The following is a 25,764-nucleotide window of genomic DNA, read 5'->3' as shown; positions in this document are numbered from 1 at the left end:
GTTTCGTCTACATAAAACTCGTCAGTGACGCTCATATCAAAATAGTTATATAGCCAAACAAATACAAAGTTGAAGAGCATTGATGATCCAAAATTCCAAAAAGTTGTGCCAAATTCAGCTAAAGTTATATATTCCTGGGATAAGGAAATTCAAAGTTTTGTAAACAGAAAATTTATAAAAATGACCACATACTTAATATTTATGTCAACACCAAAGTGCTGACTACTGGGCTGGTGATCTATTCCTGAGGTAGAAAAGCCTTAGTTTTTCAAAAATTCAAAGTTTTGTTAACAGTAAATGTATAGTTATGAACATATCAATGATAACTCAGGTCAACACAGAAGTGCTGACAACTGAGCTGGTGACACTCTCGGGAAAATAAATCTCCACCAGCAGTGGCACCGACCCAGTGGTTGCAAATAAACTTATTATAGATACTAGGATCAATATTTAATATTTACCCCAGACGCGCGTTTAATCTACATAAGACTCATCAATGACGCTCGAACCATAAAAATGGTTAAAAGGCCAAATAGAGTACAAAGTTGAGCATTGAGGATAAAAACTTCCTTAAAGTTTTGTCAAATAAGCTAAGGTTATCTTTTCATGAGATAGAAAAGCCTTAGTTTTTCAAAATTACCATACAAATACAAGTAGTAGTACCAATAGTAAAATGCAACATGCCAGCAGCGCCTGCATACAGAGTCTAAATTTGCCAAAAGATACGATATTTCCGAATTTGTGTTTCCTCTCAAATAAATTCATCATAGAAACCAAGATTAAAATTTTATATTAACGCCAGGCGCGCGTTTTGTCTACAAAAGACTCATCACGGACGCTCGAATCAAAAAATGTTTTAAGGTCAAATGAAGTACGAAATTGAAGAGAATTGAGGACAAGATTTCCTTGATAGAGGATCATTGCTTGCAAGATACCTACTGAACAAAGAGTTAAAGTTAATATCATCCCATCGTAAATTTTAAGGATGCCATCACAGATCATCATCAGATGATATCGGATATGTTCCTAATGTCCTACTACAATCCCGTTCTCTTTCAACGGATATGAGCTACCGAATTGAACTATTACAGGGTTTTAAATAAAATAAGCAACACGACGGGTGCCACATGTGGAGCAGAATCCGCTTATCCCCAAGTTTTTATGGGGTTCGTGTTGCTTATTCATATTTTGCCATGTTGTGTTTGGCTACTGTTGTTTTTCTATTCTCTTTTTCTTTTTTTTAGCCATAGTGTTGTCATATATCGAACTTCTCTAGAACTGAATTTTAAGCGTTTAATTTTCTACTTTGGCTAGATGGTTGAGATCACACAAAGATGTTTAACACCGTCGTATATTTGCGCCTGTCCAAAGTCTCTGGCCTCTGTAATTCTTGTATTATTTTAATTTCAGTTTCATGTGTATAATTTGGAGTTTACTTACGACGTCCATTAAAACTGAACTAGTATACATATTTGTTTATGGGCCAGCTGAAGGACGCTTCCGGGTGCGGGAATCTCTCGCTGCATTGAAGACCTATTGGTGAACTTCTGTTCTGTGGTCGGATTTTTGTCTCTTTGAAACATTCCCAATTTCCAATTTTACTTTAATAAAGTTACATTTTTCTTATTTATCGTTTGACATTTCACTGCAAAATTGACAAAGATTAAACATAATTATATACTATTTCAAAATAAAATAATTCTACTTAATTATATTAAAACTGCCAGTATAAATTATACCACTTCTAAGTACCACTGATCAAGCCTTCAACAGTTCAAAATCAAAGATGCCAAAGCTTGTATTTTTATCTGCATTCCTTCTGGTCTATGGTAAGTAAATAAATCATATTTAGAATTGCTTCATTTTTCTACTTTAATAAAGTCACGAACTTAAACATGTCCGTATTGTGCATTCTATTTTCGGTGTACATGTAGCAGTAGTATTTACCAAACAAATACCCGCCTGAACAGATGTCTTATAAATTTGTGAGAATGTCTTCATCAATAACCTTTACTTCAGGTGAAATCACAAGCCTAAGAGAGATTAAAAGTGTCAACGAAATTCATAAGATTTGTAATGAGTATGGTTTTGTTAGTTTCAAAACATATCGAAATGATTTTCGGCCAATGGTGTAGAAAAGTGATGAGGATTCCCCATTCACCCTATTAACCGAAAGCTTATTCATATAGGAGTTATCTCCAGTTCCTCTTTTTCGTGTAATATTTATGTCTCTAAAACCGTAAAATATATCAAGAATCTGTCTTTGCCAAACTGTTCGTACACTCTAAGGAATATTTTGGTTTTTAACTGAAGTGACAAAATGATATCATGTAGGAGTTATGGCTGTATGTTAGATAAATTCATACACAATAGGTCATCACAGCATTAAGTCTTTAAATCATTTAGAGGAATTTAAAATTAATTATCAGGTTTACATTTTTATTTCACAACTTGCTTGTTATCTTCATTCCAAAGAAACCGTAAAAGTTTTAAAATAAAATAATTTGGCCAAATATGTTAATGTACTTAGAAATTTTATGTTTATATAATCAGTTTGAACTTACAATCAATAGGTACCAGCAATGACACCTATCAGCGTGTTTATGAATTGCATAATTTATTATCGAAGTTGATGTAGAAACACCCCAATTGTTCTTTGAACAATTGCTGTTTATTTGCTTATATTTCTGTACAAATGTCAGTATTTAAAAAAAATATTTGATATACATGTTGGCAATCCAAAATCTCAAGTCAATGAAAAACATACATTACTAAAACAAAACAACAAACAATCACCCAAACATACACAGAACACAAATACTACATGGTGATTTTTTATGTGTTCTTGTAGTTAAAGTGTTTGCAATTTAAATACATATATAACACAACGTATGCGTGTTCTTTAAGATTACATTGTACAACATTCAATGTAAAATACTAGCATATAAAAAGATAAGTAAATAAAATGTAACTATTAGTTAAAGCACTTGATGAGAATGCATGGCTTTTATTCGAGTGTGACCTAATTTAATATCAGAAACACCATACGGTACACAAATAATAGAACCATTAGGCAACAACCATTTTCTTATCTGGGGGGGGGGGGGGGGGGGGGGGGCTGGGATTTTTGTTATGTTCATAAAAACAATTTCAGAACCTTCCTCCGATAAATTATTTTTTTCATAAGAGAAGGAAAGCAACACATTTTTCCAACGATGTGGAATAGAAATACATTTTTTTTTCTCAAAAAAAAACAACCCATAAAATTTACATAAAATTCATTTTAATTTTTTAATTGATGTAAAATGTAAGGTGCATGGCTCTGTCTATATCCTGGCATTGGCTGTTGTCTCTTTTGTTTTTTTTACCCCACTTTCTACATTATGATATTCCGTCAAACAGGTACCACAGTCCTTGTATTTTAATACTGCAATTGAAGTGGCCACCATTGCCATATGTAATGGCAAAGAGTGAGTAGCTTCAAATTATAAACATCCACTGTTTCCAACTATGATAATTGACATTTCATTGAAAAAAGAATGATACAAAGGAAAATTCTGTAGACTGGACAGATGTTTTTAATCTGCTGTTTCACTGTCTCAACTGTTGTTATTTTCACTATTCTCAAATTTAGCAGTGCAAAATTTTTTTTCAAGCAGGTGACAGCATAATTTTTTTTCAGCCACAGTGTAAAAAAATTTTTTTTTTCGTTCAGCTAGGCCATCAAAATATTTTTTTCAAAAAAATTCCCCCCCCCCCCCGAAAAGAAAAGGGTAGTCGCCTTAACACAATAACATAGAGAGAATACCTAGATAACTGTATGGCATTACTTATCAGACAACTGTCATTCAAAACAATAAATACATTATAAAAATGTTTCATTATGTCTTTTTTGATTGGTTTAAGCACGTGTTTAGAAATCTAGTTTTTTTTTTATCATGATTGAATTGTATCTGTTAACTTTTGTATTTTGTTTTTACCAATATTTTAGAAAAAAACGCAAGTGTTGTCTGTGGACGAAACACTAATTCTTTATCTTATTTTCATCTGTTTTGTTCATGCGCAACAATAAAATCAGATATTTAAATTCAACAGAAATAACCAGAAAAACCTCAATTTGATCCTACCACTGAGTTTCTTGAGCCAAATAAAGTTCCTTACCAAACAAATAATTTTTGTCAGCACTTTATTTATAGAATGAAGTTGATAAATTATTCAACAAAAAATGAATTTTTATTCATCATTAAACATCATTTACAGTTGCAGTCAACTTCGCTGCTGTTAGAATCGATAACTATGAGGAATCTGTGTATATTGCATATGAACATGAGGGTTTCAGGAAAGCAGACGACACGACTTTCATTGTAAAAAAGGAATTTCCTATGATGACGGTGAAAAACAATTATGAAGTCGACAGTCAAAGAATTGGAAAGAAGAAAGGTATGCTTCACCATTCACATGATCTATGTTTAAAAAAAATGTTCAAATTGAAGGGTTTAATTAAGTAAAACATCCAAATCTGTATCTTTTTATTTCCATTTTTCATAGCAAAGAAACTGGGCATTTTATTACGAAAAAGATTAATGATAAAAAATATAATATATACAGTTACGTATAAAAAAATTCGAAGATTTAACATGAATGCCAATGAGACAACTGACCACAACAGATCAAACTAGAAAACTTTTTTTTTTACTAAATAATGAAGAAAAAACTTGTTATACAGAAACAAACTATAATCACTAGAATACACGCTCCAGACTTGGGATAAACACATACAGAATGTGGCGGGGTTAAACTAGCATTCATTTTGCTTTTTATTGTAATAGAATGTATGCTTGTGTATGGCACTCCCATGCTAGATTATATAATTAGTATTCTGATAAACTCTGTATGTTTTAACCCTTTGTAGCATCAAAAAGGGTTCATAGATCTATGACAAATGTTAGAATCAGTATTCAATCAATCACGTCACCATTGTAATTTATATATACATTTTGTACAACATCCTCTCCATTCACGTGACTTATATGAGCATAATTATATAATGTAGTGATTAACAAATCGTGTGCTTTATTATGGTTTTTTTTTGTAATTTCAAGTATCTTTCTTTAAAGAACAAAACATTAGTATTTCTTTTTTTTTTAATTTAGTATATTTGCACTTTCTTTCTTTTTTATAGGACATTTGGTAGTCTTATACTCGCAAAATGAATATAAAGCCATAGTACCAGCTGTGCAATTTTTATTCACCAATGAAAATGTAAGTATAATGATATTGCTTCACATGGTGAATAGGTACAAGCAGAATCAAGATGCGGTTGTAGTGAGACAACCCTCGAGCTAATTCACAATTTGTAAAAGTAAACAATCATAGGTCAATGTACGGCATTTTACACGGACCCTTAGCTCACACTAAACAGCACGCTTTTAAGGGTCCTGGAAACTACAAGTGTTAACCCATTGAAACATGAAAACAAATGGTATAATCTATATGAAAAAGAGAATGGAGATAAACGTTTGAAACACACCAACAAACGATACCCACTGAAATTTGAAAATTTTCTACAACAATGTTTCAAACACTAAATACTAATTTTTAATCTATTAAATCGGTTACTCATTCAACGGAAATTGTCGTGATGTACATTCATTTACTTATTTTTTAAACTTTATTTAAAAACATACAAATTCGTTGGGAGATTATAATTCATTTTAAAAATTTGTTTCAGTATTTTAACATCATAAAAAGGACCATGATGCAGTCAACAAGATAAAAGAGGTTAAATTATAGAACAATAAAGCTTTGAAAATACCTTTCAGAAAATTGGCTTTCTGTTTAATAGAGAAAAATGGATAAGAAAGAGGGGCAGAAAATACTAGAGGGACAATCAAAATCGTAGATATATATATAAAAAAAAAAACTGACAACGCCATTGCCAAACAAAGTACAAACAGACAAACAATAGTACACAAGACACAACATAGAAAACATCAGACTAAGCCACACGAAACTCTTTTTAAACTGGGGTTGATTTTATGTACTTCAAAAGGGTAAGCAGATACTGCTCCATATGTTATCACACACCTGGTTAATAGTCTAACTCGGTAGGTCACATTCGTGGAGAGGAAACATGATTGTAGTTACAACATTTGGAATATATCAAATATTATCTGTGAAACGAATATTCCGTAATAGTCAACCATTTAGTGATGGCGTACATTCAACTTATGACTGGATGATTTTAACTTCACCTTACTTTACGACAGATGATTCCACAGGACAACATGTGGCCATTCAGGACATCACCATAATTTAAATCTACTCTGCCTTATATTTAGCTAAGCGATGTTTGATCAAATTTGAATGCAGATTGTTGTTCTTCTCTAAGCGGGATTCGAACTCCTGTATCGAAGACAAGGCAACTTCGCAATAAATTGTGTCCAGCGATCTAAACCACTCTACCAACTCATGAAATATAACTTTTGTTAGTCACGCAATATGTTTCCTCTCGTCACAATCTAGGGTTTTTACACTGTTGTTTGGTTGATTGTTGCTGTATTAACGCCATTTTTAAGCGCCACTTTAGGGCTATTTCGTGGCAGCATATTTTTTTTATTTATTGAGGACACCGGAGTGCCCGTGAAAACCACTGGCCGTCGATAGGGTAACTGCTAATCCTAATCAATAAAGAGTGAAGTAGAGTGCACCCGCATGAGCAGGGTTCTAACTCACAACCTCAGTGTTGACTGGCTAGTGATTACAGTAATTAAACTACTAAGACCACTTGTCCACCGATCCCTTGATTTTAATACAGAACATTAAATGTAGTGGAAAGTAAATTGTATGTATACTTGCAGCTCATATCATGTACTGTTTGATAACCCTGCATGGATATTTATACAACGAAGTGAAACATTACTTGACTGACGAGAGCTATATTTTTTATAGCCTAGTTGGTTAAGTGGTCTCGGTGTTTCCACGATAACTTATATGCAGTGGTTCGAATCCAGCAAAAACAGAACAAACATTTGATAAAGTACAATTGTAGATCAACATTGATGATATGCATTTGAGACGATGTTTATATAAATTGTGATAATAACCCTGTATAACAAAAGGTTAACAGATGAAGAACGTCTGATAAAGATTATCACATATTTGACGTATATAGATAAGGTTGACATATGATTTGACGGCATGGTAACTAAAATTATCAACCTTTATGACAGGCAAAAAAATCTTATCTTCAAGACATACAATGTAATTGCCACTATACATCATGTACTGTGTTGAAACCCTACAAAGCTGAAGATGAAAGGCATTTCTTGACTTACAAAAGAGCTATTTATACATATAGTGTACTTGGTCGAGTGGTCTAAAACAGTAAAGGAAATGTTACCATGCTTTTGCACCTTAAAACATTATGAGACTCCCTCAGGAGGGCTTAACCAAGTTATAATAGTTTCACTGCAAAATTGACAAATATTAAACATAATTATATTGTATTTGATATTTATATCTATGTTAATTAATTACATTAATACTACCGGTATATAAAATATACCTCTATCTTCTCGCTGTGTTGAAGACCCATTGGTTGCCTACGGCTGTTGTCTGCTGTTTTGCCGGGTTTCCGTTTCTTTGACATATTTCCAATTTCAATTCTCAAATCAATCTCTATTATATAAAAATGATTAACTATACCTTTGTCAGTTTAAAAATAAAGCTGAGTCCGGACTGGGAAAGTGTTTGATATAGTGCTTCATTTTTCATATTTACTATGTTTTGTGTAACAATAGTATGCACGAACCATACACTCTTACCTGTACCAAGTCAGGAATATGACAGTTGTAATATATTTGTTTGATGTTTTTGTGCTTTTGATTTTGCCATTTTATTAGGGGTTTTCCGTTTTGAATTTTCCTCGGAGTTCAGTATTTTTGTGATTTTACTATTTGTCATTAATCTGAAGTTATAGTGAAAGGGGAAGTGATTAAAGGGGCTTCACAAAACTTGTTTTCAGTAACTTATCATTTTATTCCATTACTTCTCAGTCAGCCTTAATCGCTTATTGACAAAAGTGATCATTTCGATTTAATGAATAGATTATACATTTTTATAGATAGTTATTTTCGTATGTACAAAACATCAATTTCAAAGAATATTTGAAAAAAAAATGTAAAAGGGAAACGACTTCGTTTCGTCCCCGAGGGTTTCACAATCCCAGTAGTCAACACTTTTGTGTTGAAATGAATATCAAGAATGAATTTTTCGGAATACTAAGAATTTTCTTATTCTAGACATAGACTATCTCAGCTGTATTTAGCGCATTTTTTGGTCCTCAATGCTTTTCAACTTTTTACTTGTTTGGCTTTTAACTATTTTGATCTGAGAATCACTGATGAGTCTTTTTAAGGCGAAACGCTCGTCTGGCGTTTAAAATTATAAGCCTGGTACCTTTATTAACTATTAAAACCACTTTGTTGATGCCACTACTTGAGGGGTGGGGGTGGGGGGGGGGGTGCGTTTTGCGTCCGAGGGTTTCACCATCCCAGTAGTCAGCACTTTGGATTCGATATGAATATCAATTGTATTGTCATTTTTATAAATTTCCTGTCTATAAATGTGTTAATTTTTCGAAAAACGAATGATTTTCTTATCCCAGGTTAGATTATCTTAGCCGTATTTTCCACAGCTTTTTGGAATTTTGGATCCTCAATGCTCTTGAACGTTGTACTTATTTGGCTTTATAACTATTTAGATCTGAGCGTCACTGACCAGTTTTATGAAGACGAAACGCGCGTCTGTCGTATCAAATTTTAAGCTTGAAATCTTTGATAACTATTAAAAATCAAACACATATTTCAAAAATAAGCTGATAAAGCTTTTGCAATAAAAGACAAAGTACAACATTGACTCAGCAACACAAACCCAGGGTGATCTCATGTTCTCCAGAAGGGTGGACATATCCTGCATAACATGCAGCAACGATCGGTTTGACCTTGTCAATATAAACCTTGTGATAAGTATATATAGATTTGTAACATTCGGGAAATAGAGGATTGGATTGTGGTTACGACAACCAGAATTCATCCGTCGTCATATGTGAAAACGATAGAATAGTAAACCAACTTGAAAAAAAAACATTGTGTTTCATTTTTTTCATAATTACTATCTTCTGTGTAGCAATATTAACATTTTTCATCTATGAAAGGGTTATTCAATAGCCAACTCGTGATGTCGTCAGTAAAATTAACACAGTGATGAATTCAACTTCACCATTTGGAACTCTTGGTTTAATAACCTGTCAAAAGAAATCAAGGTTGTTTCCTACTTTTGAATGAGTAGCGTACACCTATGAAACTATCCTCGTGGACGAAACGTCCACCAGCAGTGGCATCAACACGGTGGTGTAAAATAGTTGATAAAGGTACCAGTCTGCATAATTTTGATGTGTGTCACTTAACTAAATATGGAACTCCAGGTTTCATAGCTTCCTTGTGAGTTGTAAGTATATATTAAGTAAATACTGATAGAACATACACGCATGGGAATATCGTATCAACCTGAAGATATAAACCCCAAATGCAAGCGCTGTTAAAATGTTGCTTTATAGCAATAGACAGTTCATAATTTGGAGGCTGAAATCAGATATTTTGTCGTACAGTTTTTATTTCGAAGCGATCTGCATTATCAATTTCTAGATTTAAGTCAAGATATGATGCAGATTAATAATTAATGATGAGTTTATTGGTATCCTTTATCTCTAGTTCGATTGGAAGGATGCGTTCGATATAGTCACCGAATTTTGAATTATTCAGTGAGAGACCATCAGCTCGAATATCATATCATTGTAAGTAAAAAAAATGATTTTAAAACAAGAAGATTTGCGAGTAACAAGACAAAATAGGTTATTCTATTACATGTTATCACCTTTAAAAAGAGAAACAGGTATTTTCATATTAAGATATTTTACTCTATATTTCATTATTTTCAATCGTTTCTGATTGCAACGGTAATAATTCCCATCCCTTTTAACTTTTCAAACTACCCCTTCCCCACTGATATCAATCAACGAAATAAGAAATAAATTGGCTAACACAAAGTGCATAAATATAAGAGGCGCCAAGTGTTAAATCAAATTTCCTAATTTTGTTTTAGACCAAATATTTTCAAACATCGTAATACATAAACCGGTATGCAAATTTGGTTTATGTTTACCTCTTTTAATGACGCAATCGTCTTTAAATGCAATGTTTATTACTTTATACTTTAAAACGTCTTGCAAGTCAGATACAAAACAAAAATTAACAAAAGAAATGGGACGGAAACAACCAGCCGTATAGTTTTCAACATTTGTAGTCAGGTCAAAGTCCTCGATTTTAACATCGGACATGACCTGACTACTCAAGCAGAAAAAAAATATACGACAAAAGCTTTAACGAGCATGCTTTTTGTTACCTTTGTTCTTTATCTAATACACGTCCAGGTATGTACCTTTAAATTATAACATAATTGGTTTTCAATATTTAAATAGGTGAACTATCCAAAGCAAAAAAAGTCAAATAATTTGATGCTTTTCAGTGTTTTAAGCATCAACGCTTTTTCGTTATGTTTAAAATGCTAATCTCTTACTTCAATGATGTCATTATTCGTGTCGTCTGTTAAAATCAGATCTAAGTCCTCTGTGTAGTCATTCGTACAAATTGCTTCTTCAATTGTTGTTTCTAAATTAAAAGATGCATTTTTAAAAAAGTGGAAAGTAAGCAAAAATGTTAAAAAGTACTCAATATAACTTCAATATATGTAAAATGTAGTTCGTGAACATAATGAATGAAAGTCGTCGTTGACAAAGTAGTTATAATGCAGAAAATGTATTCTTCTTTCTACTTGTATTAATAAAGAAAAGAAACTTGTTAATACTACTTTTAAATTTCCCAATAAGAATATACTAACTTGATACTACAGTAAATATTATTAGTTCAAATATCCTTTTTTGACCGACATTTATCCTGTTTACCTGACAATTTCTATAGATCATATCTTAGGGTTATACGATACGGTTTTGTTCCCACGGTGATTTTATAACAAAAATTGCATACAAGGTGTTTTCTATCTAGTCAAATCATATCTGTAATACACATATACCTTCATGTGCAATTTTTAGAGATAAATGGGGTTGGAGTTGTTAGATATTTACCCAAAATGTCAGTTTCTTTGACATTTCTACCCTTTTGATAGACATACCTTATTTTAAAAGAAAACACAAGCAATTTTGGAAAAATATTTGGAAAATCTTCTTAATATAAGTTTGATCTAAAATTTTTACAAACTTTTTTTGGGAAATGATTTCCATTTATCAAAGTTCAGGAAAGCGCTTCGGACGCAAAACATAATTAAACGTGTTGTTTTCAATTTTTTTTTATGATTTAGAAAAAAACGCATTTGTTTCTGTATATTTAGGTGATTTTCTTCATCAAAACTGGAACAAATAATCTTCATATATAATAAAACAAAATGTCATTTCAAAAATGGAAGGTCAATAAAATAATTTCGAAACTTATGACTAAAACTAGTTTAATAATACATCTTTCCTGATGTGTCTGCGTTGCATCCATAGACTGCCTGACCCGTACTCGATAACGACCATTGCTCGATAACCAGCTTCAGAAATGATTTTGTTATAAAAATAAAACACTTTTGAATACAAATATTTGTTGTATTTATGACTTGAAAGGGACTTTGGAGGAAATGTACATTTCGCATGCTCTTAACCTAACGTAAAATAAATAGCAGAAGAAACATTGACAATGATGAATTGAAGTTGAAAAGATCGCTCTTGGAATCAAGTTAAAAAAAATTGAAGAAATTTTTAGCAGTTATAAATACCATCAATCAATTAACAACAAATTAAAAAAAAAAAAAACAGCAAATATTACTAAAAAAAACAGGACATTCTAAATTCAGACACTATTGCGTGCAATTGACTGTAACATTGTTATTTGTTATAGTTATATTTGCTGTTTACAGTTTTTTCTTCTTTTGTTGTTGCCACAAAGGCAGAAAATGACAAAACTTCTTGCCTCGTGTGGTTTTTTTTTAGTTTGCGCTTTTCAGATAAAAAACAATTAATATTTTTTCAGATGAATCTTTCTCTCTGTCTACTAAATTATTTCCTTTAAACATATATTTTAAAAATATGATCGGCAAAATACTACCTACAAGTGTTTTACAAATCCACTAGTTGTCTCTTCTGTTAGATTATGGTGCAGTGCCTTCTGTTTTCGTATTGAATATTTTCCTGTGCGTGTTCGTTGTATTACTTACTTGCTGAATCATATACCACTTGCTTCTTTTTTTTCAGACATAAACTGGAAATGGCAGATAAGGGTTCTACGCAGAATGTAAGTTGTAAAACAGTAAACCATGAGGAGGATTTCAATATATTTAAAGATAAATGTTTTTATGATGTCGATAGTTTAATCGACTACTACTATGTTACATTATTTACGAGGTCGCTTATCTCTAACCGTGGAATTTACGGCATATCAAATCGCAAAATTAAAACCCATACGAATTGAAAAACAACTTTGTCATATTCCTGCTGGGTATCACCAGCGAAGTAGTCAGCTCTTTTGTGTTGATATCAATATCAAATATATGGTAAATATTTTTAAATCTACTGTTTGCAAAATTATGCAATATTCGAAATAATAAGGATTTCCTTAAATTACCAAAGCCGTATTTGGTACAACCTTTGGTGAATTTTTAATCTCGACGACCTTAAATTTTGTACTTGGTTTGACTTTGAAGCGCTTTTTATCTAAACGTCATTAATACTAGTTATCAAGGGTACCAGGATTATAATTTAGTACGCCAGACGCGCGTTTCGTCTGCATAAGACCCATAAGTGACGCTCATATAAAAAAAAATATAAAGGCAAAAAAGTACAAAGTTGAAGAGCATAGATGATCCAAAATTTCAAAAAGTTGTGCCAAATCCCGCTAAGGTAATCTATATCTGAATAAGAAAACCCATAGTTTTTCGAAAAATTCAAAGGTTTGTAAACAGGAAACTTATGAAAATGACCATATAATTGATATTCATGTCAACACCGAAGTGTTGACTACTAGACTGGTAAAACCCTTAGGGACGAAACATCCACCAACAGTGGCATCGACTCAGTGGTGTAGATAGTTATCAACGATACAAGGATTATAATTTAGTACGCCAGACACGCGTTCCGTCTTCATATGACTCATCAGTGACCCTCGTATCAAAGTAATTATAAAGCCAAACAAGTACAAAGTTGAAGAGCACTAAGAATCATCCAAAATTCCAAAAAAGTTTTGGCGAATACGGCTAAGGTTATCTATGCCTGAATTAGAAAATCTTTAGTTTTTCGAAAAAATCAAAGTTTTGTCAACAAAAAATTTATGAAAATGACCACATGATTGATATTCATATCAACACCAAAGTGTTGACTATTGGGCTGATAAGTTTTATGTAGACGACACGCACGTCTGGCGTATCAAACTAGAAGCCCTATACTTTTGATAATTATTGCAAAAGATATTTTCTTATGAATAAAATGTTGGATTAGACCTGGTTTCATATTAGGTAAATCTCTTACTGAAATCATATACGTATTTCTCATATTGACTGGACTCTACATCTTATCTACCTGTTAAACTTCACGAACGCTTATGGTGGTTTAGATACATCTATTGGAATCAGATAATCTCCATAATGAAATTATCTTTATTTTGTTAGCCAATCCTACAGTAACATGTGCATACTAGTACATGGTATCTTCCTTTTAGTGTCTGTATTCATACATCCCGCCATTTCGTTGTTGTGCTATCGTCCTTTTTGTATGCATTCTAGTCTTTTTTTATTTTATGATAAAAGAGATGATTTTTCATTTCCTATTGTTAATTATCCATTTTTAGATGGTGACGTTCCCTTGTCACCATCTTATGGTGTTTATATATCTCAACTTGTACGATTCGCTCGTGTATGTAACAATGTATTAGATTTTAGCGAGAGAAATTTATGTATTACTGAAAAATTATTACACCAGGGTTTTCGATATCACAAACTGGTCAAAACATTTACTAAATTTTATCACCGGTATAAAGAAATAATTCGTAAATATAACTCAACATGCAGACATCTTATACGTTCAGGTATTTCACATCCAAAATTTTATGGAAATATTCTTTATAAAGCACAAAAATGTCAGTATTCTCCTCAGAAACTAACAAAACCTTTAAATAGACTTATTAAAAGGGGATATAGTTACGATACTGTTGTCAGATCATTAAAGATTGCATATTTTGGCTTTAACATTGATTCACTGATAGGGTCTTTGCATCGGAACTAAACCCATTTATTTCTAAAAAAAACAGTTGTTGGCATGACACGGGTTATGTTCTTCTCATATATTTTATGATAGTATGATACTAAACCCCTAACGGGAGGGATTGTACCTGATATTCATATGATGAAGACATAATCTTTCAATCAGTTTAATTGAGGTCTGGAGCTGGCATGTCAGTTAACTGCTAGTAGTCTGTTGTTATTTATGTATTATTGTCATTTTATTTATTTTCTTTTGTTACATCTTTTGACATCAGACTCGGACTTCTCTTGAACTGAATTTTAATGTGCGTATTGTTATTGTTTTACTTTTCTACATTGGCTAGAGGTATAGGGGGAGGGTTGAGATCTCATAAACATGTTTAACCCCGCCGCAATTTTGCGCCTGTCCCAAGTCAGGAGCCTCTGGCCTTTGTTAGTCTTGTATGATTTTAAATTTTAGTTTCTTGTGTATAATTCGGAGTTTAGTATGACGTCCATTATCACTGTACTATTATGCATATTTTAGGGGCCAGCTGAAGGACACCTACGGGTGCGGGAATTCTCGCTACTTTGAAGACCCATTGGTTGCCTTCGGCTGTTGTTTGCTCTATGGTCGGGTGGTTGTCGCTTTGACATATTCACCATTTCCTTTCTCAATTTTATTTATTTGATAATGATGTGATTTATTTATATCTCATTTAGTTTTTCTTTGTTGTCATGATTGTTTGTTTTTATATTGATTAAGATTATAACACAATGCTACATGCTGCGCCTTTTTTGACATTTTTACTTGTAACAGTTATGCTTGTTGGTTTTGTTTACACATTGTTGTCAAGATAATGGAAATTTAATCACTATCATGTACAAAACTAAAAAAGCAAAATACCGAACTCCTAAGGAATTTCAAAACGAAAAATCCTTTATAAAATGGTAAAATTAAAAGCTTTCTAACCTTCTCTGTAGGACAGTCGTATTAAACTCCATTATATTGACCACAATGTGTCAGCAAAACAAACATACATAATAGGCAAGAACGTCAACAACTCGGATAGGGCAGTCAATATAATTGTTATATAATCTGAATCACTACAAATACAAACATCTGTGGGTTTTAAATATACCGGAACTTGATGAGACTGTCAACAAAGTGAGAGGTTTAGCGCTATAAAAACAGGTTTAATCCACCATTTTCTACATTTGAAAATGTCTGTACCAAGTCAGGAATATGACAGTTCTTGTCCATTTATGTGTTTTGTAATTTGATTTTGCCATGTGATTAGGGACTTTCCGAATTGATTTTCTTCTGAGTTCAGTATTTTTGTGATTTTACTTTTTTCAACAAGGAAAACAGAATGGCATATACATAAAGTAAATGATTAAAATTGAAAGTCACGACTTCAATATTGAGCATAGTTCAAATAACACAATCACGTCATAAATATAATAAAAAAAAGAACTAAAAATCTACAAGGACAAAAAATGGAAACATTAAAACGTAATTAAGATGATAAACAATATCATTATCTAGAATATATAACTCAATACTATCATGTATTATCTGTGAAGTTGACACGGAATATTTACCAAAAAGGTATTGGTATCTAAAAAGACAGACGTTCTTTGACATAACCTTTACTTATCAACTTTCTGCTCAGTCACTGGAAGCGTTTTTTAAAGTACGGGTAGCAGATGTGATCTCTTAAATACCGAATGAATTGGGAAATGTATATCCCATTGCCGGTGCAATTAGTTTATTGCTGCAAGTGAGAGGTTTTGTAAGCGTGATTGTTTGACATAATGTGCACGATTACACGACTGAAATGAATACGTGTTACAAAATACACTTTGTATCCTGAAAAAATATACATGTATCCTCTTCAAATAATTAACAAAATGTACTAGGTTTTCACTTTAGTTTGAACATTTTGAATTAACTGTTTTGCTCTTCGTGTAGGTTTTACATGTGATACCAGATAGTATAGAACAACTGAAAGATTGTTTGGAGAAAGCACAACAGGGAAACCGTATTGCTATACCTACAGAGGGCAGTGCAGAAGATTCTTTGGCACACCGAATTAGCCCTGCAGAGAAAATTACAATAGTTGATATTTCCTTTCTAAAAAAGGTATAGTTAAAAAGAATTACTTTCAAGATTACTTTTATATACATGTATCAGCCACTATATGAAGGAAGTTTTATTCGATTACAGAAAAATATATTTTACTGTGACTCTAGATCTGTTCCAGATGATGCTCGCTATCGTTTAGAGTTCACTAAAGGTGCTGAACAATTTACAGATTGAGTTATTAACGACAACGGATGCACTATTAAAACAAATTCTGTAAGGATGTGGGTTTTTTTTTGTTAATATTTCTAACCAAAAACTCTATTTTCTAACAAGCACCAACTTAATTGTTTAGTGAGACAAGAAAAAAAAACTAAAAACAAACATTATATTTGAACCACAAAAGTATTGACAAGAAAAAGAAAAATTACAAAATTTTATACATATTTTTAACTGCCTCAAATTATTTACCATATACTGTTACATATTCTCGTTGGCTTAAGGGATTTAAGCATGTATGATAAGATACTACAAGGTATGAGAAATCACCAAATCTATAGAACTTACCAAACAGTTATTTTTTTAAGGACGATATTAAATGGATAATTCACAGATTTAAAAAAGCGATTGAAAACAATCCACCTGTATGGATAGAGACTTTTCGAAACTGGGGACAGACACAAACTATTCCAGTTATTGCGTCCGTTCCTATGACATTAGACCAGTTAAAACGATTGCTCAAAGTGGCATCTGAGGAAAAGTTGAGTGTAAGATGTGCTGGTAGTGGACATAGCTGGTCGCCAATATTTTCAGACAGGAACAACGTACTTATTTACATGGAAAACATAAAAAGCGATTATGAAGATGGTTCCAGAATTAGAATATCTCCTGTAAGTAGTGTTGCATCTTACATATTGAATAAAATTTTCTCTCAGATCTTTAATGTTAGATATCAGTTATGTTATTATATATGAAATTAGGCCTAGAGAATCACAGAAGTCAATTAATTCTCAAAATGCTCATCTAGTTCATTACAATAGGTAGTGTATGTTATTGCATTTTTGATTTGCATATTTTCTCACCCTACATAATAGTAATTGCTTGAGGGAGTAAGAACACTTGGTGTTTTCAAAAACACAGCGGTTATCCTTATTTGTACTCATTTATTTTGTCACTTGAAAAATATCAATAAAGAAGAATGTATGATATATTTTTTTTTTTTATTATTATCCTCTCGATACCCATTTGTTTTCCTTCTTTCAACTATATCTTCATAAATGTATATATTCGCATTTAAATTTTCGATTATGGTTGTCATAAAAATATCATGGTTTGAGAATAAACTGGCCTTTAATTGGTCAAACATGACATTTCGTTCACAATAAATCCACTACCAGACTACTTCAGCTTCCGGATAGTGGTAATTCACTTTGGAGGTGAATACACCTTCCGAGTTATCAGTTATTCCGATTTTCCCAATGTTCAGATGGTTCGACGTTACAATAACAAATAATATAGCAAGGCAAACCATTGTTTAATTAAGACTGAGACTAACACAATGACTTATGTATCAAAACTAAGTGGATAAAATGTTTAAATACATATTGATGCAATAATCTTCAATTCAATGATCTACCCTTTTTGAATTCGCGTTAGCTAGTTAATTTACACATTTTCAATTAGAACGGAAACTCAAGAGCCATTTTTTTCACACCTTTCAGCTTTCATGATAAAAAGGCGATGCTTACCACAACAACAAAGAAAACGTTCTCTTGAGTTATGCAATTACTGATATATCTAATCATCGATAACAACATCAAAGTCACAACAAATGCATAAACCGATACATTCCTGTGAAATGACCCAAATTCATTTCATAAGACTTTCTAGAAAAAAAAAATCAAGATTTTAGTCTTCTCTTAAAAGTATACAAAAATCAACTATTCAAATCATGAACATTGAAAATGTCACACCACTATCATATTATAGATATAAAGAAGATGTGGTGTTCATGCCAATGAGACAACTCTTCGCAAGAGACCAAAATGACGCATACATGAAAGTAGTACAGATTTCGTTTAAACAGGTTATGTACGTCTAAATAAGTACAATTACACCACAGTGAAACGTGTGTGTTTGTGTCATACGAGAACTATTATAATTCAGGGTACAGTAAACCATGTAGACGTTATGGCCGGTGTGACGACACGTCAATTCAAGGAATTTCAATTAGAGAAAAAGTTGAATATTCCTGCAAATGTTATTCTAGAAGTTGTTCAGATGATTAGTGTTGTAGCAACAGGTTGCCATGTAAGTATTACAAATGTACTTAAACATATTATTTTAAAAAATGACCATTGTTATAGTATAGTTCGTTTCTGTGTGTGTTACATTTTAACGTTGTGTTTCTGTTGTGTCGTTCGTTTCCTCTCATATTTGAGTGTGAATTCACATTACTATAAGACGTGTCATGGTACTTTTCTATCCCAAATTAATGTGTTTAGTTTTGATGTTATATCTGTTATTCTCATCGGATTTTGTCTACTGCTTAGTTCGTTTCTGTGTGCGTTAAATTTTAATGTTGTGTCGTTGTTCTCCTCTTATATTTCACGCGTTTCCCTCAGTTTTAGTTTGTAACCCGGATTTGTTTTTTTCTATCGATTTGTGAGTTTCGAACAGCGGTATACTACTGTTGCCTTTATTTATCGCATCTCGGCTTTAATATGTCGTAATGAATGGTTAATGCCAGCACGCGTCGATCGCCTATGGACCTGGATGGGATTAGCATATTTCATATGGGTACATGACGTCATGTTTATTTTAAGTGGTAATGTCATCGATTAGCGTTTTTATATTTCATTGCTTTTATAGATAGCTTTGTATACAAATATTTCAGGTTTGCGACAAATTCGTAATACGGTTCACCACTGACCCCCTATAGAATACTTTAAATGAAATACGACGGCATCTTCTCTCTAAATACCTAAACATGTGATATCGTGTCACGTTTTTATCGAGGAGTACATAATTTAACTTAATATCAATCCATAATTCTGTTCATAATTTAACCCTACAAGGTATTGGGAAATCTGGATTCGGAATATTTTGTTTTCTCCTCTGCTTTAACAGAATTTTTTCCTCAATTTGGGATTGACAATATTTTTTAAAACACGTTTCGTAGTGTTACACAGTTGTTTTTATTAAAACATTGTTTTAAGAATATAAAAAAAACGGAACAACATTGTGCTGTTTTCAAAGTATATATATTGCACATCAATTTGTCTTTTAGTAATGTAATGAGGTTGATTAATCTTGATACCCTTGCCATATTTTATTATTTGAATATCCAATTATATATGTGTTCATTTAGGGTGTAGGCTATGATGTAAAGGCTCCTAGTGACTATGTAGTCAAAATGCGTATAATGGACGCAAAAGGAAATCTGAAAACCTTTCAACGTGATGATAACAAAATGTTTAAAGCGATACAGGCCAACTTTGGATGTTTTGGAGTTATATATGACATGACTATTGAACTCAAGCAACAGGACATCGTTAAAGTAGAAAACCAATACAGAAAATTAAAAGATATATTCTACGATGTTGAACAATTAAATACATTATTTGAGGAGAACATGTCGGTGGAGTTGTTTTGGTTTCCGTTCAATTCAAAAAGGAGTAACGTAACATATAATCCCGATGATGATGAAGTCTGGGTCAGAGTTATAAATAAAGTAGGGAATGGAGAGAATGTAGAAATAAAACAAAAGGATTATTACAACAGGAAAGACTCGATTGATTTGATATCCGAGGAATCTCTTTACTTGATGTCGCCAACACTAGCCGAAAATCCTTCTATAACTCCACTGTTTTCGTGGTCATCGTTTACCATGTTGAAGAACCTCATATATCCTACCGATCCCATCCATCAGGAACTTCCAAACGCTGTTCATTTCAGGTAAAACAAAATTATTGTCCATCTTTGCCTTTATCACCTTGATCGGTTACTCCGTAATTCTCCTATCGCTACTTTAAGACGTGAGCAGACAATATCAGCGACGTCTGAATGTCTAAAATAAATCAGAAACAACGTCACAATGTGTGCAGCTTGCATTTATCTACACCTGTTCTTCATAATAAATGTCTAAATGTGAGCAATGAAAATGTTTTCAATTTTTTTAATTACATGAAACCGACTCTCTGCATTTAAATAAAGGCAACAGTAGTATACCGCTGTTCAAAACTCATAAATCCATGGACAAAAAACAAAATCGGGGTAACAAACCAAAACCGAGCGAAACGCATTAAATATAAGAGGAGAACAACGACACAACATCGAAACGCAACACACACAGAAACAGACCAATCATCAGACAAATTGTATTGGTTTTCTACTTTATTTAAAACCATTTTATAAGTCGATCGAACCATACAATATCAAATGCAAAATGTTATGTAGTTTGATTAAAACAACGTTACATGTAAGAAAGTAAAATAACAAAAATACAGAACTTTAAGGATAATCCAGAACGGAATTTCCCTTATCAAATGGCAAAATCAAACACATCAAACGAATGGAACATAACTGGCATATTCTTGACTTGGTACATTATTTCCATATGTAGACCATAGTGGATTCAATCTGGTTTATAGCTAACTTAACCTCTCAATTATATGACAGTGAAAAAAATCCATTATATTGACAATAATGTGTTAACAAAACAAACAGACATGAAAGGTCATTTAAAAGATAGAGGTATCGCAGTAAACATAGTGTTATTATCTTTATCACTATGCAAAAAACGATGGCTGATACTTACGAAGACTTATAAAAGAACATTAGTACACGAAATAAGTTGCTAAAAATATGTTAATGGTTTGCTTATTAGTTTATTTTATCTCACATTGATGTTCATGTTTCTTTCTTTCAACTGATGTGTATTTGAAATCTTATAATATCACGTTTTTCACAGACAGCATATTCGCATGGCTCCTATGTATGACATGGAATTTGCCTTCGATTTGAAGAATTATCAGCAAGTGAAGAACTTTAAGGACAATCCAGAACGTAAAATCCCTTATCAAATGGCAAAATCAAACTCATCAAACGAATGGAACATAACTGGCATATTCTTGACTCGGTACATTATTTCCATATGTAGACCATGGTGGGTGCAACCTGGTTTATAGCTAACTTAACCTCTCAATTATATGACAGTAAAAAAATCCATTATATTGACAATGATGTGTTAACAAAACAAACAGACATGAAAGGTCATTTAAAAATAGAGATGTTGGAGTAAACATAGTGTTATTATTTTTATCACTATGCAAAAAACGATGGCTGATACTTACAAAGACTTATAAAAGAAGATTAGTACACGAAATATGTTAATGGTTTGTTTATTAGTTGATTTTATCTTACATTGATGTTCATGTCATCTTTCTTTCAACTGATATGTATTTGAAATATTATAATATCACGTTTTTCACAGACAGCACATTCGCATGGCTCCTATGTATGACATGGAATTTGCCTTCGATTTGAAGAATTATCAGCAAGTGAAGAAGATTATCGAAGTCGTAGTTCTCAAAGTACAACGTTACAAGGAAAAAGGGAAGTATCCATTGAACATCGCACTTGAAATGCGAATGATGGGTTATAGGTAAATATCATGACGCAAAAACAATTCAGTACATTTTTGTACTATCAACCTTTCTATAATCGGGGTTACATCTATCAAAGTCTATCCAAAAATTGTGATCAAAGAATTTCGCTCAAGCTTTGAAATAAAGAGCAGCAACAACAAAAAAAATGCTGTTCCTTTGATTTTTGTGATTTTTTTTTTTTTTGTGATTGGTTTTTTTTTTTTTTTTTTTGGTTTGTTTGTTGTTTTTTTTTTTTTGGCTATGTATGTACTGATTTTGTGTCGGATGGATTCCCCATATCGTTTGCTTTTCAGCTGTAAACAGTTGTCTGAACTTTAGAATTGTGCAATAAGTGAAATATCAATACTCATTTCTTTGTAAACCGATCATGTATTCAGATCTCTTGTCCTTATAAGATAGTGTTAATTATTCAATTGTGTTCTTGTCTTAAATTTGTCCTTTTATATGTCTTATATTTCTAATTCTAAAATGGCATTTTTTGTTTAGCGACGCACTTCTTTGTCCTGCTTCAATAGGAAACCCTGCTTATAATGGATCTCGTCACGTGCTTTACGTAGAAGTCACCAGCGTTGTCCACACCGATGAATGGGAACAGTTTTGCCAAGAAGTAGCACTAGAATGGATGAAGTTAGACGGTGTTCCTCATTTAGCCAAACAGTGGGACTTTATCCCTGGAATAAACAAGCATATTAACGAGGTACGAATTAAAACTAGATGCAAAATTTGGCTAAAGTGTTATTATTGTTAATGAAGAATGCAAATGCTAAGTTATTTAAAACATAAGATGGAAAATATAACTAAGCACAACATTTAAACGTTAAGAACTTCTTTTTGTCTCATAAATATCTGGCACAATACACGATTTTACAAATTGTAATTTGATTAATATTAGAAATGCATGAACGACATTACAATAACTAATTTAAGTTTACAAAAATAAAGACGGATCAATATATATATTTTTTTTGGTATAAAATAAGACGATATTGAAAGATGACCATGAGAAATTTATGTAACAGAACGAAACAAAGTGTCTTTACACAATTTGTCGCCTTCTGACCTTCAAATATAAACCAAAAATCATGTAGTTAGTTTAAAAGGCCCTGATAGGATGAATATGTGAAACAAATCAAGCAGGGGAAAAAAGCAACCAAATGAACAGCCAGAATTATGAAACAACAATGAAATGAAAAGAAGTATGACATACATCAAAGAACTACAACCACTGTATGAAACATAGTGTTTGCAAAATTATGATTTGGTACGCTAGACCTGCGATTCATCCACTCAAGTCTCATCAGTGGAGCAACTATCATAGACAGATTCAAATACCAACATATTGACATACGCATGCGTTGGTCTCTACTAATTTAAAACATATTTTGTCATAACCCACATTAGATTAAGAATTAGAAATTATAAATACTTTAAAAGTCAATACAAATATATACTGACTACAAATGGGGAAAATTGAAAAGCAAGTAGCTTGGAGTAATACAATAACTTTATTCATTTTATTGTATGTGTAAATGTTGATAAACTAAGTGCATTTGGTTCATATTTTAATGAACTGCATTATTCTCTATTCACCCCACCAACACCTTTATTTTTATCATAATATCCCTTTAAATAAGACAACTATGTGATTTTTAAAAAATTCTACCCTCCACTGATTTTTCTATCTTTTGATTTTACAGCGCATGAAAGGTCAGATTGACGAGTTTAAGGAGCAGCTGAAGAAATCTGAGTGTGATCCAGATGGAATGTTTCTGAATGAAACACTAAAAAAGCTTTTGCAGCTTTAACATAACTTACCGAAATTTTACTTATCATTGAGCTCTTAGATTTATATACATACTTCTAATATTTTGTTGATTATAATACTAAACTAGCTAATTATAGAATTGTACAAAAAACTAATAACAAATTTTATTTATCTTAAATAATATCTAATGCCGATACGCCTTTATTATGTATTAGCAATACATTCAAACTCATTTGACGAAAACAAAATGACAATGCATTTGGCATAAAAAAGGGAAGAAAAATTCAAATGTCAAACATAATTGTACAATCACAACATAGAAAACGAGACACTAAGCTACATGAACTCCTTAAAACAAATGGAATGACCTAATATGATTCTGAAGGGTGACCAGACCCTGCTCAACATGTGGATTCCGTCGTGTTGCTCGTGTTAGTAGAAACACGGTGATAGGTCAATTTCAGTTGTCACATTTGAAAAAAAGGAAAAAAGAAACTGACATTATCAAGATGCTTGATTCTTTTTTTGATTGACAACATATTTGTTACGTTTGGAGAACGTGTTTTTCAACAAACTATCGGCATTCCAATGGGAACTGATTTTGTCCCTCTTCTTTCGAATTGGTTCCTTTATTATCATGAAGCTGACTTCATACAGGACCTTCTTATGAAAAAAGATAAGAAGTAAACATTAACTTTTCACTTTAATCTCCGCTGTATAGGAATTTTCTCTCACTAAATAATTCCAACTTTTGATGGAGAGTTGCCTCATTGGCTCTCACACCACATCTTCCTATATCTATTTGTTGACTACTGTGAATTCATTAATTATCGTTGGGTATCAACTTGGTAAACTTCGAGGGTACAGGGGAACCACCAATTGAAACGTTCAATGAATTACAAATTTTCTAAGGAATGTATGCAGACTTCGTCAAAACCACGAAATTAAATATCCACCAATATGCACGTTTTTTTTTCAATCCAAGAAAATTGGTACTCATGTATAAAAATTTGAAAGGGTTCCGCGGAGTTTCTCGCCTACTTTTGCTGAAAATCAGAGGCTCAATAAAAATGAGGAAAAAAATCAATAAAAATATTCCTCTTGATACTATCTTTTGATTGTAAGAAGCTTTTGTCCAAGTTTGGTAAAAATCCAGGATAGTTTATGAATCTAATAAATGTTTAAAAACTTTAACTGCAGACTGTATATAATGTTAACTGGAAGAAAACCTACGTCCATTTATAAATTAAAAAAGTTTAAACAGATACACAAGTACTAAATATTAACATAATTTCTTTCTAAATACTAGCTTCTGATCATAAACAAGCTTCTGTCTAAGTTTAGTACAAATTAAAAGTAGTATAAGAAAGTTATTAATTTTTGTAAAATTTAACCACAGAGTGAATGTGTTGTTTCCTGGCTATAAAATCTAAGTCCATTTAATAGTAAAATACGGAAAAAACGCAATTATTTTTTTACTAAATATACTTTATTTGTATATTATATTTGATCATAAACAAGCATCTGTCCAAGTTTGGTACAAACCCAGGATAGTTTAAGAAAGTTATTAAAATTTTTAAAACTTTTAACCACAGAGTGAATGTAATGTTTCCCCGCAGAAAAACTAAGTCCGTTAATAAGTAAAATACGGAAGAAATGGAATTTTATTTTTGCAACATTTACTTCTGAATACTATCTTTTGACCATAAACAAGCTTCTGTCCACGTTTGGACGTAATTTAGTATAGTTTAAAAAAGTTATTAAAATTTCCAAAATTTTAACCACAGAGTGAATATTTGTGGACGCCGCCGACGACGACGACACCGACGACGACGGAATGTAGAATCGCTTAGTCTTACTTTTTCGACAAAAGTCGAAGGCTCGACAAAAATTAATCC

At 32.1% G+C, this 25,764-nt stretch overlaps 2 protein-coding genes across 3 annotated transcripts; both read left to right on the top strand.

Annotated features, from left to right (window-relative positions):
* Nucleotides 1-1,732: 1,732 nt before the first annotated feature.
* LOC139516294 (uncharacterized) lies at nucleotides 1,733-5,816 on the top strand. The gene is made up of 4 exons (XM_071306326.1): nucleotides 1,733-1,829; nucleotides 4,261-4,440; nucleotides 5,183-5,262; nucleotides 5,732-5,816. Exons 1-4 carry the CDS (start codon nucleotides 1,787-1,789, stop codon nucleotides 5,774-5,776), a joined length of 348 nt encoding a protein of 115 aa, XP_071162427.1. The 5' UTR covers nucleotides 1,733-1,786; the 3' UTR covers nucleotides 5,777-5,816.
* Nucleotides 5,817-10,375: 4,559 nt separating this feature from the next.
* LOC139516293 (L-gulono-1,4-lactone dehydrogenase-like) lies at nucleotides 10,376-23,965 on the top strand. 2 transcript variants are annotated; one of them, XM_071306324.1, is made up of 9 exons: nucleotides 10,376-10,492; nucleotides 12,368-12,407; nucleotides 16,322-16,492; nucleotides 17,020-17,322; nucleotides 18,599-18,742; nucleotides 19,803-20,389; nucleotides 21,927-22,097; nucleotides 22,588-22,798; nucleotides 23,799-23,965. In XM_071306324.1, exons 2-9 carry the CDS (start codon nucleotides 12,381-12,383, stop codon nucleotides 23,904-23,906), a joined length of 1,722 nt encoding a protein of 573 aa, XP_071162425.1. In that variant the 5' UTR covers nucleotides 10,376-10,492; nucleotides 12,368-12,380; the 3' UTR covers nucleotides 23,907-23,965. The 2 variants fall into 2 exon arrangements, with proteins under 2 accessions (XP_071162425.1, XP_071162426.1); XM_071306325.1 differs by lacking the exons at nucleotides 21,927-22,097; nucleotides 22,588-22,798; nucleotides 23,799-23,965 and adding an exon at nucleotides 21,405-21,648 and having other exon boundaries at nucleotides 10,420-10,492.
* The last annotated feature ends 1,799 nt before the right edge of the window (nucleotides 23,966-25,764 follow it).

Source organism: Mytilus edulis, chromosome 3, assembly GCF_963676685.1.
Source record: "Mytilus edulis chromosome 3, xbMytEdul2.2, whole genome shotgun sequence".
NCBI lineage: Eukaryota > Metazoa > Mollusca > Bivalvia > Mytilida > Mytilidae > Mytilus > Mytilus edulis.
The sequence above is the reverse complement of the archived record's forward strand: the minus strand, read 5'-3'. Positions and strand labels throughout refer to the sequence as shown.

Coding starts and splice junctions, on each gene's coding strand:
- LOC139516294 (XM_071306326.1), top strand. CDS start 1,787: ATGCCAAAGCTTGTATTTTTATCTGCATTCCTTCTGGTCTATG. Junction 1,830..4,260: donor TGCATTCCTTCTGGTCTATG/GTAAGTAAATAA, acceptor CATCATTTACAG/TTGCAGTCAACTTCGCTGCT. Junction 4,441..5,182: donor AAGAATTGGAAAGAAGAAAG/GTATGCTTCACC, acceptor TCTTTTTTATAG/GACATTTGGTAGTCTTATAC.
- LOC139516293 (XM_071306324.1), top strand. CDS start 12,381: ATGGCAGATAAGGGTTCTACGCAGAAT. Junction 16,493..17,019: donor ATATTTCCTTTCTAAAAAAG/GTATAGTTAAAA, acceptor TATTTTTTTAAG/GACGATATTAAATGGATAAT. Junction 17,323..18,598: donor CCAGAATTAGAATATCTCCT/GTAAGTAGTGTT, acceptor ATTATAATTCAG/GGTACAGTAAACCATGTAGA.